General features: G+C 50.3%; 4 protein-coding genes across 5 annotated transcripts in view; 1 reads left to right on the top strand and 3 right to left on the bottom strand.

Moving 5' to 3' along the window:
• ADCY5 (adenylate cyclase 5) overlaps positions 1–990 on the top strand; it is a 105018-nt gene extending 104028 nt beyond the window's left edge. The window contains exon 21 of the mRNA XM_040439254.1: positions 1–990. Within this exon, the coding sequence (XP_040295188.1) occupies positions 1–129 (129 nt within the window). The 3' untranslated portion in view covers positions 130–990.
• On the bottom strand, positions 310–2835 carry LOC121008841. The gene is made up of 5 exons (XM_040441542.1): positions 2642–2835; positions 2102–2465; positions 1475–1884; positions 1102–1404; positions 310–330 (listed from the first exon to the last, which is right to left on the bottom strand). Exons 1-5 carry the CDS (start codon positions 2702–2704, stop codon positions 310–312), a joined length of 1161 nt encoding a protein of 386 aa, XP_040297476.1. The 5' UTR covers positions 2705–2835.
• Positions 2836–8406: 5571 nt separating this feature from the next.
• Positions 8407–8835, bottom strand: LOC121008840 (annexin A7-like). The gene has a single exon (XM_040441541.1). The coding sequence runs from the start codon at positions 8833–8835 to the stop codon at positions 8407–8409; it is 429 nt and encodes a 142-aa protein (XP_040297475.1).
• Positions 8836–12832: 3997 nt separating this feature from the next.
• SEC22A (SEC22 homolog A, vesicle trafficking protein) overlaps positions 12833–18161 on the bottom strand; it is a 32846-nt gene continuing 27517 nt past the window's right edge. The window contains exon 7 of one of the 2 annotated variants that reach the window (XM_040439916.1): positions 12833–13283. In XM_040439916.1, the coding sequence (XP_040295850.1) occupies positions 13083–13283 (201 nt within the window). In that variant the 3' untranslated portion in view covers positions 12833–13082. The remainder of the gene's footprint in view (positions 13284–18161) is intronic. The other variant, XM_040439917.1, reaches the window with a different exon arrangement.

Below are 18161 nucleotides of genomic sequence, written 5' to 3'. Positions count from 1 at the left end.
GTCACAGCCGATCTCCAGCAGGTCCTGGCCGCCTGTAACTACTCGCTGGAGTGCCGGGGGGTGGTCAAAGTGAAAGGAAAAGGGGAGATGACCACCTATTTTCTAAATGAAGGACCCTCTAGCAGTTAGCGGGAGAAGCTCAGTGACCACCATGCACCAAGACATGTGCAACCTACCCGCCGGCGAGGAGCCAACGCAGCTGCGCGCCGCCACTTGAACCAGGGGCTCCGGCCGGGTGTTTGACCAAAGATAACGCTCACGAACGTGAGAACTCCAGAGCGGGGAGACGAGCGCGGGACAGACATATATTTATTGATTCACTGATTTCCTCTATGAAGGAAGGAATGTATTATGGTACCAGACCGACGGCAATGTACATGGCTCACTCGTAAAGGACTGAAATGCGTCAGAACCGTCCTGTGGCCTTTCCCTTGTGACCCTAGCGGCCACCAGACCCCGTTCTATGGGCTTCTCTTGGTACCTGATACCAGCTATGGCAGGAGCCCGATATCTCCATACTGGCACAGCGGGAGGCACACAGATCCTGCTCCACAGGCGGCCTCCTCCCCGCGGCGGGTGACAGACACCGCAAGATCTGAACCTTTTGTAATTTTATTTTGTAATATTTTAGCGCAGAGAAAAAAAAAGCACAGATGATATATTTTGTAAATTCTATACAAAAGCCGACGCCGCGCGAACCGAGCACACGCCGCGTTTTCTGTAAAATCGCTTCTCATTAACTTCATTTTCTGCATTTCTCTCGTTCCAGACCCGGCAGTTTTACTGGTAGCGAAATATACAGCAGAACCCACGTGTGCATAAAATCCACCGTATACAGCAGAACACACGTGTGCATAAAAACCGCCATATACAGCAGAACCCACGTGTGCATAAAAATCCACCATATACAGCAGAACCCACGTGTGCATAAAAACCGCCATATACAGCAGAACCCACGTGTGCATAAAAATCCACCGTATACAGAACCCACGTGTGCATAAAAACCGCCATATACAGCAGAACACACATGTGCACAAAAATCCACCGTATACAGCAGAACACACGTGTGCACAAAAATCCACCGTATACAGCAGAACATACGTGTGCACAAAAATCCACCGTATACAGCAGAACACACGTGTGCATAAAAACCGCCATATACAGCAGAACACACGTGTGCAAAAAAACCCATCGTCTACAGCGGAACACACGTGTGCATAAAAATCCACCGTATACAGCAGGACACACGTGTGCACAAAAATCCACCGTATACAGAACACACGTGTGCATAAAAATCCACCGTATACAGCAGAACACACGTGTGCATAAAAATCCACCGTATACAGCAGAACACACGTGTGCATAAAAACCCACCGTATACAGCAGGACACACGTGTGCATAAAATCCACCGTATACAGCAGAACACACGTGTGCACAAAAATCCACCGTATACAGAACACACGTGTGCATAAAAATCCACCGTATACAGCAGAACACACGTGTGCATAAAAATCCACCGTATACAGCAGGACACACGTGTGCATAAAATCCACCGTATACAGCAGAACACACGTGTGCACAAAAATCCACCGTATACAGCAGAACATACGTGTGCACAAAAATCCACCGTATACAGCAGAACACACGTGTGCATAAAAACCGCCATATACAGCAGAACACACGTGTGCAAAAAAACCCATCGTCTACAGCGGAACACACGTGTGCATAAAAATCCACCGTATACAGCAGGACACACGTGTGCATAAAAACCGCCTTATACAGCAGAACACACGTGTGCACAAAAATCCACCGTATACAGCAGAACACACGTGTGCATAAAAATCCACCGTATACAGCAGAACACACGTGTGCATAAAAACCGCCTTATACAGCAGAACACACGTGTGCACAAAAATCCACCGTATACAGAACACACGTGTGCATAAAAATCCAATCCACCGTATACAGAACACACGTGTGCATAAAAACCCACCGTATACAGCAGGACACACGTGTGCATAAAATCCACCGTATACAGCAGAACACACGTGTGCACAAAAATCCACCGTATACAGAACACACGTGTGCATAAAAATCCACCGTATACAGCAGAACACACGTGTGCATAAAAATCCACCGTATACAGCAGAACACACGTGTGCATAAAAATCCACCGTATACAGCAGGACACACGTGTGCATAAAAACCGCCTTATACAGCAGAACACACGTGTGCACAAAAATCCACCGTATACAGCAGAACACACGTGTGCATAAAAATCCACCGTATACAGCAGAACACACGTGTGCATAAAAACCGCCTTATACAGCAGAACACACGTGTGCACAAAAATCCACCGTATACAGAACACACGTGTGCACAAAAATCCACCGTATACAGCAGAACACACGTGTGCATAAAAATCCACCGTATACAGCAGAACACACGTGTGCATAAAAACCGCCTTATACAGCAGAACACACGTGTGCATAAAAATCCACCGTATACAGAACACACGTGTGCATAAAAATCCACCGTATACAGAACACACATGTGCATAAAAATCCACCGTATACAGAACACACGTGTGCATAAAAACCGACCGTATACAGCAGAACACACATGTGCATAAAAATCCACCGTATACAGCAGAACACACGTGTGCATAAAAACCGCCTTATACAGCAGAACACACGTGTGCATAAAAACCCACCGTATACAGCAGGACACACGTGTGCATAAAAATCCACCGTATACAGCAGAACACACGTGTGCATAAAAACCGCCATATACAGCAGAACACACATGTGCACAAAAATCCACCGTATACAGCAGAACACATGTGTGCAATAAAAACCGTCTAATACAGCAGAACACACGTGTGCACAAAAATCCACCGTATACAGAACACACGTGTGCATGAAAATCCACCATATACAGCAGAACACGTGTGCAATAAAAACCGTCTAATACAGCAGAACACACATGTGCATAACAATCCACCGTATACAGAACACACGTGGGCATAAAAAGCGCCACATACAGTAAAAGACACCGCTCAAATACTGCAATATACAGCTGAACACACTTGGCCCGAAAACCACAAGATATAGCGGAAAGCACACACGTCCGAAATACCATGATATACGGCAGAACACGTGCACCAAAAAACCTCAATATACAGCAGGAAGCCCCCCCCTCCCCCCAATACTGCAACATAGCTCCGTATGGACGTGTGTGCCGCACACCGCAGTCTATGGGGATGTATTGTACATTTTATGCCCAGGTTGCAAGGGGATATTTAGCTGACGCAGTCACCGCCCCCCGCGCTCAGCGTCTGCTCTCAGAGCGTAATAACAGTCCCCGGCACCTGCACAAATAAAATGCCTCCAAACCGCGGGTGATATGTTCAGCTTTTCATCATTTGTGGATTTAAGAGACACAATTGGATTTTTTACTGTTGCATCTTCCCCTTTAGCACAGAAACGAAAAAACGCAGCGAAAACTCTAGGACCGATGAGGCTATGGCGCCGCTGTATACCGTCCTCTGGTGAAGCTGCCGGTCTTTCTCAGATGCCCTCCATGTATCGCTATAGATTTCTCGTATCGAGTGTATTATTTATACTTCACTCCGTTCAATGCTTCCGTCTGCGCCCATCGCGGTAGACGCAGACCCCTCCCCCGCGTCCTGTAACCTCCGAACTGCGCTCGCGGCCTCACCTACTCTGGCGACGTCTTTTGTTGGTCATTTGGTGCAGCGTTGATTTCCCATGGAAACTATTTAAACATCCACATTAAATGCTGTTCTACTGGAGTCCTGTGGATTATTTACCTCCGCCTATGGGTGGGATGCTTCATACTCCAGTCCCTGCAGAGCTGCACTCTCAATTCTGCTCATCACCTGTCATGTAAAACTACACCCCCAAACAATGAAGCGGCAACCTGAGAGCTAACAGGAAATCAGCGGAATAGGGATTGCAGCTCCGGGTGGCACTAGAGTAGGAGAGGTGCACACCCTGTTCCAAATTATTATGCATTGACCTAAATAATTGGTGTAAATAACAGTCGGCAACGTTCTCCTGTTATCAGCTATTCAGAGTACAGTTCACATGTTACTGAACGAACCTCCTAATGAGAACAGTATTTTTTTTTTAAACATAAAAACCTTACAATGAACTGTTCCGAATTATTCCGCACAGTAAGTTTCAAAACACTTTCTAGGTTGTAAAGAACTGAAAATGGTCCTTTGTTGTGTTTGCAGCAGATTCACTGAAATCAAAAGCGACCGTATTCCAATCAAACATTTACCAGGTCACGTTACATTTTAACTCAGGACCCCTTATGTGATAGCAGCTTCACAAGTCTCGCATCCATTGAACTTGTGAGTTTTTGGACAGTTTCTGCTTGAATTTGTTTGCAAGATGTCAGACTAGCCTCCAGAGCTGCTGTTTGGATGTGAGCTGCCTCCAGAGCTGCTGTTTGGATGTGAGCTGCCTCCAGAGCTGCTGTTTGGATGTGAGCTGCCTCCAGAGCTGCTGTTTGGATGTGAGCTGCCTCCAGAGCTGCTGTTTGGATGTGAGCTGCCTCCAGAGCTGCTGTTTGGATGTGAGCTGCCCCCAGAGCTGCTGTTTGGATGTGAGCTGCCCCCAGAGCTGCTGTTTGGATGTCAGACTAGCCTCCAGAGCTGCTGTTTGGATGTGAGCTGCCTCCAGAGCTGCTGTTTGGATGTGAGCTGCCTCCAGAGCTGCTGCTTGGATGTGAGCTGCCTCCAGAGCTGCTGTTTGGATGTGAGCTGCCTCCAGAGCTGCTGTTTGGATGTGAGCTGCCTCCAGAGCTGCTGTTTGGATGTGAGCTGCCCCCAGAGCTGCTGCTTGGATGTGAGCTGCCTCCAGAGCTGCTGCTTGGATGTGAGCTGCCTCCAGAGCTGCTGCTTGGATGTGAGCTGCCTCCAGAGCTGCTGCTTGGATGTGAGCTGCCTCCAGAGCTGCTGTTTGGATGTGAGCTGCCTCCAGAGCTGCTGTTTGGATGTGAGCTGCCTCCAGAGCTGCTGTTTGGATGTGAGCTGCCTCCAGAGCTGCTGTTTGGATGTGAGCTGCCTCCAGAGCTGCTGCTTGGATGTGAGCTGCCTCCAGAGCTGCTGTTTGGATGTGAGCTGCCTCCAGAGCTGCTGTTTGGATGTGAGCTGCCTCCAGAGCTGCTGCTTGGATGTGAGCTGCCTCCAGAGCTGCTGCTTGGATGTGAGCTGCCTCCAGAGCTGCTGTTTGGATGTGAGCTGCCTCCAGAGCTGCTGTTTGGATGCGAGCTGCCTCCAGAGCTGCTGCTTGGATGTGAGCTGCCTCCAGAGCTGCTGCTTGGATGTGAGCTGCCTCCAGAGCTGCTGCTTGGATGTGAGCTGCCTCCAGAGCTGCTGCTTGGATGTGAGCTGCCTCCAGAGCTGCTGCTTGGATGTGAGCTGCCCCCAGAGCTGCTGTTTGGATGTGAGCTGCCCCCAGAGCTGCTGCTTGGATGTGAGCTACCTCCAGAGTTGCTGCTTGGATGTGAGCTGCCTCCAGAGCTGCTGTTTGGATGTGAGCTGCCTCCAGAGCTGCTGCTTGGATGTGAGCTGCCTCCAGAGCTGCTGTTTGGATGTGAGCTGCCTCCCGCCCTCATAGATCTTTTGCTTGAAGATGCTCCAAAGGTTCTCAATAGGATTGAGGTCAGGGGAGGATGGAGGCCGCACCACGACCGTCTCTTCTTCATTGATGCAGAGGTATTCTTTGCAGCATGAGATGGTGCATTGTGATGCATGAAGATTATTTTATTACGGAAAGCATAGTCCAGGGAAGGAAGTGGTCAGTCAGAAACTCCACACACTTTGCAGAGGTCATCTTTACACCTTTGGGGACCCTAAAGGGGCCGACCGGCTCTCTTCCCAAAACATGACTCCACCGCCGCCTTGTTGGCCGTCCACCAACCATCCATCTGGACCATCCAGGGTGGCACGGCACTCCTCAGTCTTCATGTATTGTTCTGCCCAGTGAGCATTGGTTAGTGGTGGCCGAATAAGTCTATTAGACCCTGGAGGACTCTACACCCGGATGTCCGTGGGACTCCAGAGGCACCAGCAGCTTCAAATATCTGTTTGCCGCTACGTAATGGTGTTTGCAGCATCTCTCTTGATCCGATGCATGGATCTGGCAGAAACCTTCCTCCATGTGCCCTGAATCCGCCACAAATCTCCTAATATCTAATGTTTTCGTACCTCGTCCAATGAACTATTGCACTCTTTTCGGCAGCAGAGATCCTGTTTCTTCCCCATGTTGCTTAATAATGTGGAACACTCTCCTTTAGTTGCTTTTCCTTAAATTAGGCTCCCCTGCCAATCTGATTACCACATGTGTCCGCGATTGCGTCTCACTGAAAACAATGGCGTCCATGAGTTAAGCCTCATTCACACGTCAGTGTTCTCCACGGACCGCGCACGTCCCCATTCATTTTAATGTGTGTATTCAGACATCAGTGTTTTAGCGCGGTCCGTGGGTCCGTGTTTTTAGCCCGGATGCACGCTCTATTTTGTCTGTGTTCACCGATCCATCGCGTCCATTATAGTCTATGGGTCCGTGAATACCACGGATACCATCAGTGCTGCATCCGTGTTTCCCGGATCATTAGGAAGAGATGCTTTGAAAATTATTTCTCAGCTGTTTAGTGTCAGTGAAACACGGAGGCAACACAGGCAGCAAAAAACGGACACACGAATGCTTCACGGACATCTTCACGGATGCATCACTGACCACCTACCTGCTCACGGATTTGAGCGCAGACACGGACGTGTGAACGAGGCTTTAAACTGAAAAACAAAATATTTCATCTTTGTGACACTTAAATAGAATTTGCAGAATAATTTGGACCAGGGTGTATAGAGGCCTTGGTGGTTCTTCGGAGAACCTGAATTATTGGGGGGAGAATAGAAAACAGGCATTACTATGTAAATGCAGCTCTGGATGTGAGTGGAGAAGACAGAAGGTCACTGAGGCTACAGCGAGATGGGACCGGAGCCACAACCTGAGCCGACAGCGCGGCCACCGCAAACAACAGGGGTGTTACATGAGCATGACCGGACCATATACACACCATGCCATATGTGCGCACCCACTAATCTGAAGGGGTTAAACACTTAAGGGGATGTGTCCGTCAGAGAAATGACGTATTGTTTAAATAAGGTTAGATGTCATGCACACGGCCGCAGACACCTCCCGTGTATTCCGCAGATTTCTCGCCCACGATACAGACCAGGACGTGCTCTATAATCTGCAGAATGAAAAAACGGACGTGTGCACAGAAACAAGTGGGTCAGTGCGCTATCCGCAAAATATGGAGCGAGCACATGGATGAAAAGACGTGTGCATGAGGCCTTACATCCATGTTAAAGAATTTTTGGTGTTATTTTTAATTTTCCATGTCACTCGCATTAAAAAAATTAATAAATCCTGCAGTTCTCACACTGACCACTAGGCCTAATAGGCGCCACTTCTTGGTCTGTGCAAATCACTTCTCAGCAGTCATTTCCTCATCATTACAGGCAGGATTACAACAACAGGTATCAATTATATATATATACAGATAACACAGGATCCACCATTCACAATAAGCAATATCACAGCTTATCTGCTCCCCCTCCCTGCACAGGGCACAGACCATGTTAGTCACTGAGTCAGCTCCTATGGCCCATGTGGCTGATGGGTTTCCGATGTACCAGGAGATGGCGATTATTGGGAGCCCCGCAGCCCCGATAAGGTGGATTATTATAGGAGAAAGGCTCTATGCTACCACTGCAAATGTAGTAAGGTGCGAAAAACACAGTGCCGCCTGATGCCTATAGGACGTCCACACCGCCGGGGGCGAAACGATGAGAAAACTGTTCTGAGTAAAGGATAAGCTCGATCAGATCCACGGAGCTGCAGCACAGAGGCCACGTGTCACTGCAGCCACCCTCCGCTCCGGTGCACTTTGCATGGAGCTAATGTTCTCTATGAATCTACTGTACTGGGGGTTCAGTCTCCTTCGGGGGTTCACCGTCCTGGGGGTCTGCGGGGGTTCACCGTCCTGGGGATTCAGTCTCCTGCGGGGGTTCACCATCCTGGGGGTCTGCGGGGGTTCACTGTCCTGGGGGTCTGCGGGGGTTCACCGTCCTGGGGATTCAGTCTCCTGCGGGGGTTCACCATCCTGGGGGTCTGCGGGGGTTCACCGTCCTGGGGATTCAGTCTCCTGCGGGGGTTCACCGTCCTGGGGGTTCAGTCTCCTGCGGGGGTTCACCGTACTGGGGGGTTGTTCACCGTCCTGGGGGTCTGCGGGGGTTCACCGTCCTGGGGGTTCAGTCTCCTGCGGGGGTTCACCGTCCTGGGGATTCAGTCTCCTGCGGGGGTTCACCATCCTGGGGGTCTGCGGGGGTTCACCGTCCTGGGGGTCTGCGGGGGTTCACCGTCCTGGGGATTCAGTCTCCTGCGGGGGTTCACCATCCTGGGGGTCTGCGGGGGTTCACCGTCCTGGGGGTTCAGTCTCCTGCGGGGTTCACCGTCCTGGGGGGGGTTCACCGTCCTAGGGGTCTGCGGGGGTTCACCGTCCTGGGGGTTCAGTCTCCTGCGGGGGTTCACCGTCCTAGGGGTCTGCGGGGGTTCACCGTCCTGGGGATTCAGTCTCCTGCGGGGGTTCACCGTCCTAGGGGTCTGCGGGGGTTCACCGTCCTGGGGGTTCAGTCTCCTGCGGGGGTTCACCGTCCTGGGGGGGTTCACCGTCCTAGGGGTCTGCGGGGGTTCACCGTCCTGGGGATTCAGTCTCCTGCGGGGGTTCACCATCCTGGGGGTCTGCGGGGGTTCACCGTCCTGGGGGTTCAGTCTCCTGCGGGGGTTCACCGTCCTGGGGATTCAGTCTCCTGCGGGGGTTCACCATCCTGGGGGTCTGCGTGGGTTCACCGTCCTGGGGATTCAGTCTCCTGCGGGGGTTCACCATCCTGGGGGTCTGCGGGGGTTCACCGTCCTGGGGGTTCAGTCTCCTGCGGGGTTCACCGTCCTGGGGGGGGTTCACCGTCCTAGGGGTCTGCGGGGGTTCACCGTCCTGGGGGTTCAGTCTCCTGCGGGGGTTCACCGTCCTAGGGGTCTGCGGGGGTTCACCGTCCTGGGGATTCAGTCTCCTGCGGGGGTTCACCGTCCTAGGGGTCTGCGGGGGTTCACCGTCCTGGGGGTTCAGTCTCCTGCGGGGGTTCACCGTCCTAGGGGTCTGCGGGGGTTCACCGTCCTGGGGATTCAGTCTCCTGCGGGGGTTCACCATCCTGGGGGTCTGCGGGGGTTCACCATCCTGGGGTGTGCGGGGGTTCAGTCTCTTGCGGGGGTTCACCGTCCTAGGGGTCTGCGGGGGTTCACCATCCTGGGGTGTGCGGGGGTTCACCGTCCTAGGGGTCTGCGGGGGTTCACCATCCTGGGGTGTGCGGGGGTTCACTGTCCTAGGGGTCTGCGGGGGTTCACCGTCCTGGGGGTCTGCGGGGGTTCACCGTCCTGGGGGTCTGCAGGGGTTACCGTCCTGGGGGTTCAACGTCCTGGCGTGTGCGGGGGTTCAGTCTCTTGCGGGGGTTCACCGACCTAGGGGTCTGCGGGGGTTCACCGTCCTAGGGGTCTGCGGGGGTTCACTGTCCTAGGGGTCTGCGGGGGTTCACCATCCTGGGGTGTGCGGGGGTTCACTGTCCTAGGGGTCTGCGGGGGTTCACTGTCCTAGGGGTCTGCGGGGGTTCACCGTCCTGGGGGTCTGCGGGGGTTCACCGTCCTGGGGGTCTGCAGGGGTTACCGTCCTGGGGGTTCAACGTCCTGGCGTGTGCGGGGGTTCAGTCTCTTGCGGGGGTTCACCGACCTAGGGGTCTGCGGGGGTTCACCGTATTTAAACATCTCTTGGTCCAGCTCAGTTTTTAACCTTTCTTTAGTGCTATTAAACCACCACTGATGACATCACACTGGGGGGGGGGCACATACTTATATCCCCAGATCTCTCTCTGCACGGGGGAGTCATAGACCGCGGATCAGACAGCTGAGAGTCTGCAGGGTGATGAAGAGTTAATTCTTCCAGATTAGAACAGTAAGGGCTCATGGACACGAACGTGCCGTTTTTTTGCGGTCAGCAAAAAACAGATGCCGCCCGTGTGCCTTCTGCAATTTGCGGAACGGAACAGGAGGCCCATTATAGAGATGCCTATTCTTATCCACAAAATGGACAATAGGACATGTCTCATAATTTTTGCGCGGCAACGGACAGCACGCAGAGTGCTATCCACGTCTTTTGAGGACCCATTGAAATGAATGGTTCCGTATACGGAATCAAAATACGGCCCGTATACGGAACGCAAAAAACATTAGTGTGCATGAGTTCTAAGGCCTCTTGCACACAAACGTTTTTTTTTCCCCGTTTACGTTCCGTTTTTTGCGTTCCGTATACAGAACCATTAATTTCAATGGATTCGCAAAAAAAACGGTAGGTACTCCGTATGCCTTCTGTTTCCGTATTTCCGTTCAAAGATAGAACATGTCCTATTATTGTCCGCATAACGGACAAGGATAGGACTGTTCCGTTCCGTTTTTTTGCGGGCTGAAAAAGCCATACGGTCGTGTGCAAGAGGCCTGACAGGAAGGGATGGTTCATCAGATAAGGAAGATACGTCCCAGCCCTCGCCCCCCGGGGACGCGTCCCGGCCTCCACCCCAGCATCCCCTAGTGTAGGTCCTGCTGTTCTCACCTCCCAGGGTCATGCAGGTTTCCAGTCTGTGACTAAAGCTTCATCATAAATGTTATGAAGTTCTGCAACTTCCTAATAAAAAGATTTTCTTTTCATGGCAGCAAGCAGAGATCTTAACAATAGGGAAGAATTGGAAAAAAATTGACTCCCACAGTGATGAAGCTTTACCCACCCAGACTGGTCTTTAGGGTTCAATTCAAAGCATCAGCACTAAACAGAGCAGAGAGTAAGGATCCTCCTATTACTCCTCCTGTCACTACAGCAAGCTACCCCTCTCCTGACCTGGGCATCACTGATCTGTTCGCTGTGGTATCTATCACATACAAACCTGGCACTGGATGTCCGGTGTTCTGCCAGATCTCTATAGCTTGCCGAAAGTCTATAGCGGAAGTGACGTGGTGCGCTGCGCAAGCGCACTTCCACAAATCATCTGAATCATCGTCTTAAAGTGACAGTCACCTCCAGTAAAATACAGCATCTACATTAATTTGTACCCTCGCGGGCTCGCTTCGCTCACCACGCATCGGGCTCGGCCTCGCTGCGCTCGGCATTTAGTAAAACTAAGGGCTCTTTCACACTTGCGTTCTTGTCTTCCGGCATAGAGTTCCGTCGTCGGGGCTCTATGCCGGAAGAATCCTGATCAGGATTATCCTAATGCATTCTGAATGGAGAGAAATCCGTTCAGGATGCATCAGGATGTCTTCAGTTCAGGACCGGAACGTTTTTTGGCCGGAGAAAATACTGCAGCATGCTGCGCTTTTTGCTCCGGCCAAAAATCCGGAACACTTGCCGCAAGGCCGGATCCGGAATTAATGCCCATTGAAAGGCATTGATCCGGATCCGGCCTTAAGCTAAACGTCGTTTCGGCGCATTGCCAGAGCCGACATTTAGCTTTTTCAGAGTGGTTACCATGGCTGCCGGGACGCTAAAGTCCTGGCAGCCCTGGTAAAGTGTAGTGGGGAGCAGTATACTTACCGTCCGTGCGGCTCCCCGGGCGCTCCAGAGTGACGTCAGGGCGCCCCAAGCGCATGGATCATGTGATCGCATTGGACACGTCATCCATGCGCATGGGGCGCTCTGACGTCATTCTGGAGCGCCCCGGGAGCCGCACGGACTGTAAGTATACCGCTCCCCCGATCCCCGCTCCTACTATGGCAACCAGGACTTTAATAGCATCCTGGCTGCCATAGTAACACTGAAAGCATTTGGAAGACGGTTCCGTCTTCAAATGCTTTCAGTACACTTGCATTTTTCCGGATCCGGAGTGTAATTCCGGCAAGTGGAGTACACGCCGGATCCGGACAACGCAAGTGTGAAAGAGGCCTAACTCTATGCCGCCATTGATAGTAAAGAAGGAAATGGATAGTAAAGAAAGAGACTATCCATTTCCTTCTTTACTATCAATGGCGGCATAGAGTTCGTTTTACTAAATGCCGAGCGCAGCGAGGCCGAGCCCGATGCGTGGTGAGCGAAGCGAGCCCGCGAGGGTACAAATTAATGTAGATGCTGTATTTTACTGGAGGTGACTGTCACTTTAAGACGATGATTCAGATGATTTGTGGAAGTGCGCTTGTGCGCTTGCGCAGCGCACCACGTCACTTCCGCTATAGACTTTTGGCAAACTATAGACTTTCGGCAGAACACCGGCACTCGATAGGTCTATGGAGACCTCTGTATGGGGAGCGCAGGTAGGTCTATATACGCCGGACGGTACGTCTGCCTGCCCCAGGATGCCAGATTATCAGAGTGTCACAGACAGGTACGTCTCCCACAAGGCACCACAGCAGAGCATGCTCATGACAGTCTGCCAGGAGATCAGCAGAAGTGTGAGTACAGCTCTGGGTGTGAATAAAGTAGAAAACATCATCAGTGCGAGACCAAGCAAAGAATCTGCAGCGTTCCTGAGCGTCATACAGAGTCGCCCGGCTCGCTGCAGTCCTATGTAAATAAAGCTTCATCCGTGTATATTCAAAAGTTCCACTACTTTATGACAGACTTACTTTTTCACCATTTTCAAGACCACTGCTTGCTGTCAGTGAACATTCTTTGGTCGGTGGTACAGGGCTCTTCATCAGATTTTCACGATCGGGCGAAATCTGTTCAGAATCATTTTATTGGTTAGAATCAAACTGCCTTACAAAGGCAATAACTCAGGCGGCGACGGGACCAGTAAACTGTAGGCAGCATCGGCGCAGATGCCACGTGTGAGGATCCCACGACACGGCTGCAAAAAACCCCAAAACAGGTAAAAAAAAAAAAAAAAAACTAAAACAGGCAGTTAACAAGGAATTGGTCCACTTCTTGCAGCGCAGTGGGCGGGGCTACATCAGACGTTATAATCGGGTGATTTACTTTGTGGCTGCCGCAGTCGGATCTGCAGAGTTGTGAAAGCTCCGACGGTGACGTGGAAGAGGAGCTGCCAGAGGTTGCGCAGTTCGTGCAGGTACATGTTACACAGGCAGATCAGGCCGAACGCCAGGAACGACTTAGTGTTCCTCCAGCTCGTGCTGTACGCGAACAAGTAACACTGCGGAAAAAACACACAGAGCGGCCTCAACGCCTGCGACTGCGCAAAAAACACACAAGATGACAAACCGCTGGTCAAAACAGTAAGAAACACATTTCTGCTGCTCACACCAAGAGAAGATCTACAGTAGATCAATGGGAGCTGCACAAATCTGTATGTGAGGAGCTCCCCCTAGTGGTGACTGTATATACATCTGTATGTGAGGAGCTCCCCCTAGTGGTGACTGTATATACATCTGTATGTGAGGAGCTCCCCCTAGTGGTGTCTGTATATACATCTGTATGTGAGGAGCTCCCTCTAGTGGTGGCTGTATATACACCTGTATGTGAGGAGCTCCCCCTAGTGGTGACTGTATATACATCTGTATGTGAGGAGCTCCCTCTAGTGGTGACTGTATATACATCTGTATGTGAGGAGCTCCCCCTAGTGGTGACTGTATATACATCTGTATGTGAGGAGCTCCCCCTAGTGGTGTCTGTATATACATCTGTATGTGAGGAGCTCCCCCTAGTGGTGACTGTATATACATCTGTATGTGAGGAGCTCCCCCTAGTGGTGGCTGTATATACATCTGTATGTGAGGAGCTCCCTCTAGTGGTGACTGTATATACATCTGTATGTGAGGAGCTCCCCTAGTGGTGGCTGTATATACATCTGTATGTGAGGAGCTCCCCCTAGTGGTGACTGTATATATATCTGTATGTGAGGAGCTCCCCCTAGTGGTGACTGTATATACATCTGTATGTGAGGAGCTCCCCCTAGTGGTGGCTGTATATACATCTCTATATGAGGAGCTCCCCCTAGTGGTGGCTGTATATACATCTGTATGTGAGGAGCTCCCTCTAGTGGTGACTGTATATACATCTGTATGTGAGGAGCTCCCCCTAGTGGTGACTGTATATAAATCTGTATGTGAGGAGCTCCCCCTAGTGGTGGCTGTATATACATCTGTATGTGAGGAGCTCCCTCTAGTGGTGGCTGTATATACATCTGTATGTGAGGAGCTCCCCCTAGTGGTGGCTGTATATACATCTCTATATGAGGAGCTCCCCCTAGTGGTGGCTGTATATATATCTGTATGTGAGGAGCTCCCTCTAGTGGTGACTATATATACATCTGTATGTGAGGAGCTCCCTCTAGTGGTGGCTGTATATACATCTGTATGTGAGGAGCTCCCTCTAGTGGTGGCTGTATATACATCTGTATGTGAGGAGCTCCCTCTAGTGGTGGCTGTATATACATCTGTATGTGAGGAGCTCCCCCTAGTGGTGGCTGTATATACATCTCTATATGAGGAGCTCCCCCTAGTGGTGGCTGTATATACATCTGTATGTGAGGAGCTCCCTCTAGTGGTGACTGTATATACATCTGTATGTGAGGAGCTCCCCCTAGTGGTGACTGTATATACATCTGTATGTGAGGAGCTCCCCCTAGTGGTGGCTGTATATACATCTGTATGTGAGGAGCTCCCCCTAGTGGTGGCTGTATATACATCTGTATGTGAGGAGCTCCCCCTAGTGGTGACTGTATATACATCTGTATGTGAGGAGCTCCCCCTAGTGGTGACTGTATATACATCTGTATGTGAGGAGCTTCCTCTAGTGGTGACTGTATATACATCTGTATGTGAGGAGCTCCCCCTAGTGGTGGCTGTATATACATCTGTATGTGAGGAGCTCCCCCTATTGGTGACTGTATATACATCTGTATGTGAGGAGCTCCCTCTAGTGGTGACTGTATATACATCTGTATGTGAGGAGCTCCCCCTAGTGGTGACTGTATATACATCTGTATGTGAGGAGCTCCCTCTAGTGGTGACTGTATATACATCTGTATGTGAAGAGCTCCCCCTAGTGGTGACTGTATATACATCTGTATGTGAGGAGCTCCCTCTAGTGGTGACTGTATATACATCTGTATGTAAGGAGCTCCCTCTAGTGGTGACTGTATATACATCTGTATGTGAGGAGCTCCCTCTAGTGGTAACTGTATATACATCTGTGTGTGAGGAGCTCCCTCTAGTGGTGGCTGTATATACATCTGTATGTGAGGAGCTCCCTCTAGTGGTGTCTGTATATACATCTGTATGTGAGGAGCTCCCCCTAGTGGTGACTGTATATACATCTGTATGTAAGGAGCTCCCTCTAGTGGTGACTGTATATACATCTGTATGTGAGGAGCTCCCCCTAGTGGTGGCTGTATATACATCTGTATGTGAGGAGCTCCCCCTATTGGTGACTGTATATACATCTGTATGTGAGGAGCTCCCTCTAGTGGTGACTGTATATACATCTGTATGTGAAGAGCTCCCCCTAGTGGTGACTGTATATACATCTGTATGTGAGGAGCTCCCTCTAGTGGTGACTGTATATACATCTGTATGTAAGGAGCTCCCTCTAGTGGTGACTGTATATACATCTGTACGTGAGGAGCTCCCTCTAGTGGTAACTGTATATACATCTGTACGTGAGGAGCTCCCCCTAGTGGTGACTGTATATACATCTGTACGTGAGGAGCTCCCCCTAGTGGTGACTGTATATACATCTGTGTGTGAGGAGCTCCCTCTAGTGGTGGCTGTATATACATCTGTATGTGAGGAGCTCCCTCTAGTGGTGTCTGTATATACATCTGTATGTGAGGAGCCCCCTCTAGTGGTGACTGTATATACATCTGTATGTGAAGAGCTCCCCCTAGTGGTGACTGTATATACATCTGTATGTGAGGAGCTCCCCCTAGTGGTGGCTGTATATACATCTGTATGTGAGGAGCTCCCTCTAGTGGTAACTGTATATACATCTGTACGTGAGGAGCTCCCCCTAGTGGTGACTGTATATACATCTGTATGTGAGGAGCTCCCTCTAGTGGTGACTGTATATACATCTGTATGTGAGGAGCTCCCTCTAGTGGTGACTGTATATACATCTGTATGTGAGGAGCTCCCTCTAGTGGTGACTGTATATACATCTGTATGTGAGGAGCTCCCTCTAGTGGTGACTGTATATACATCTGTATGTGAGGAGCTCCCCCTAGTGGTGACTGTATATACATCTGTATGTGAGGAGCTCCCCCTAGTGGTGGCTGTATATACATCTGTATGTGAGGAGCTCCCTCTAGTGGTGGCTGTATATACATCTGTATGTGAGGAGCTTCCTCTAGTGGTGACTGTATATACATCTGTATGTGAGGAGCTCCCCCTAGTGGTGACTGTATATACATCTGTATGTGAGGAGCTCCCCCTAGTGGTGGCTGTATATACATCTGTATGTGAGGAGCTCCCTCTAGTGGTGGCTGTATATACATCTGTATGTGAGGAGCTTCCTCTAGTGGTGACTGTATATACATCTGTATGTGAGGAGCTCCCTCTAGTGGTGACTGTATATACATCTGTATGTGAGGAGCTCCCCCTAGTGGTGACTGTATATACATCTGTATGTGAGGAGCTCCCCCTAGTGGTGGCTGTATATACATCTGTATGTGAGGAGCTCCCCCTAGTGGTGACTGTATATACATCTGTATGTGAGGAGCTCCCTCTAGTGGTGGCTGTATATACATCTGTATGTGAGGAGCTTCCTCTAGTGGTGACTGTATATACATCTGTATGTGAGGAGCTCCCTCTAGTGGTGGCTGTATATACATATCTATATGTGAGGAGCTCCCCCTAGTGGTGACTGTATATATATCTGTATGTGAGGAGCTCCCTCTAGTGGTGGCTGTATATACATCTGTATGTGAGGAGCTTCCTCTAGTGGTGACTGTATATACATCTGTATGTGAGGAGCTCCCTCTAGTGGTGACTGTATATACATCTGTATGTGAGGAGCTCCCCCTAGTGGTGGCTGTATATACATCTGTATGTGAGGAGCTCCCCCTAGTGGTGGCTGTATATACATCTGTATGTGAGGAGCTCCCCCTAGTGGTGGCTGTATATACATCTGTATGTGAGGAGCTCCCCCTAGTGGTGACTGTATATACATCTGTATGTGAGGAGCTCCCCCTAGTGGTGACTGTATATACATCTGTATGTGAGGAGCTCCCTCTAGTGGTGGCTGTATATACATCTGTATGTGAGGAGCTCCCTCTAGTGGTGACTGTATATACATCTGTATGTGAGGAGCTCCCTCTAGTGGTGGCTGTATATACATCTGTATGTGAGGAGCTCCCTCTAGTGGTGACTGTATATACATCTGTATGTGAGGAGCTCCCTCTAGTGGTGACTGTATATACATCTGTATGTGAGGACCTCCCTCTAGTGGTGACTGTATATACATCTGTATGTGAGGAGCTCCCTCTAGTGGTGACTGTATATACATCTGTATGTGAGGAGCTCCCCCTAGTGGTGACTGTATATACATCTGTATGTGTGGAGCTCCCCCTAGTGGTGGCTGTATATACATCTCTATATGAGGAGCTCCCCCTAGTGGTGGCTGTATATACATCTGTATGTGAGGAGCTCCCTCTAGTGGTGGCTGTATATACATCTGTATGTGAGGAGCTCCCTCTAGTGGTGGCTGTATATACATCTGTATGTGAGGAGCTCCCTCTAGTGGTGGCTGTATATACATATCTATATGTGAGGAGCTCCCCCTAGTGGTGACTGTATATATATCTGTATGTGAGGAGCTCCCTCTAGTGGTGGCTGTATATACATCTGTATGTGAGGAGCTTCCTCTAGTGGTGACTGTATATACATCTGTATGTGAGGAGCTCCCTCTAGTGGTGACTGTATATACATCTGTATGTGAGGAGCTCCCCCTAGTGGTGGCTGTATATACATCTGTATGTGAGGAGCTCCCCCTAGTGGTGGCTGTATATACATCTGTATGTGAGGAGCTCCCTCTAGTGGTGACTGTATATACATCTGTATGTGAAGAGCTCCCC

Source organism: Bufo bufo, chromosome 7 (assembly GCF_905171765.1).
Source record: "Bufo bufo chromosome 7, aBufBuf1.1, whole genome shotgun sequence".
Taxonomy (NCBI): Eukaryota; Metazoa; Chordata; class Amphibia; order Anura; family Bufonidae; genus Bufo; species Bufo bufo.
Note: the sequence above shows the minus strand (reverse complement) of the source record. Positions and strands in the feature narration are given on the sequence as shown.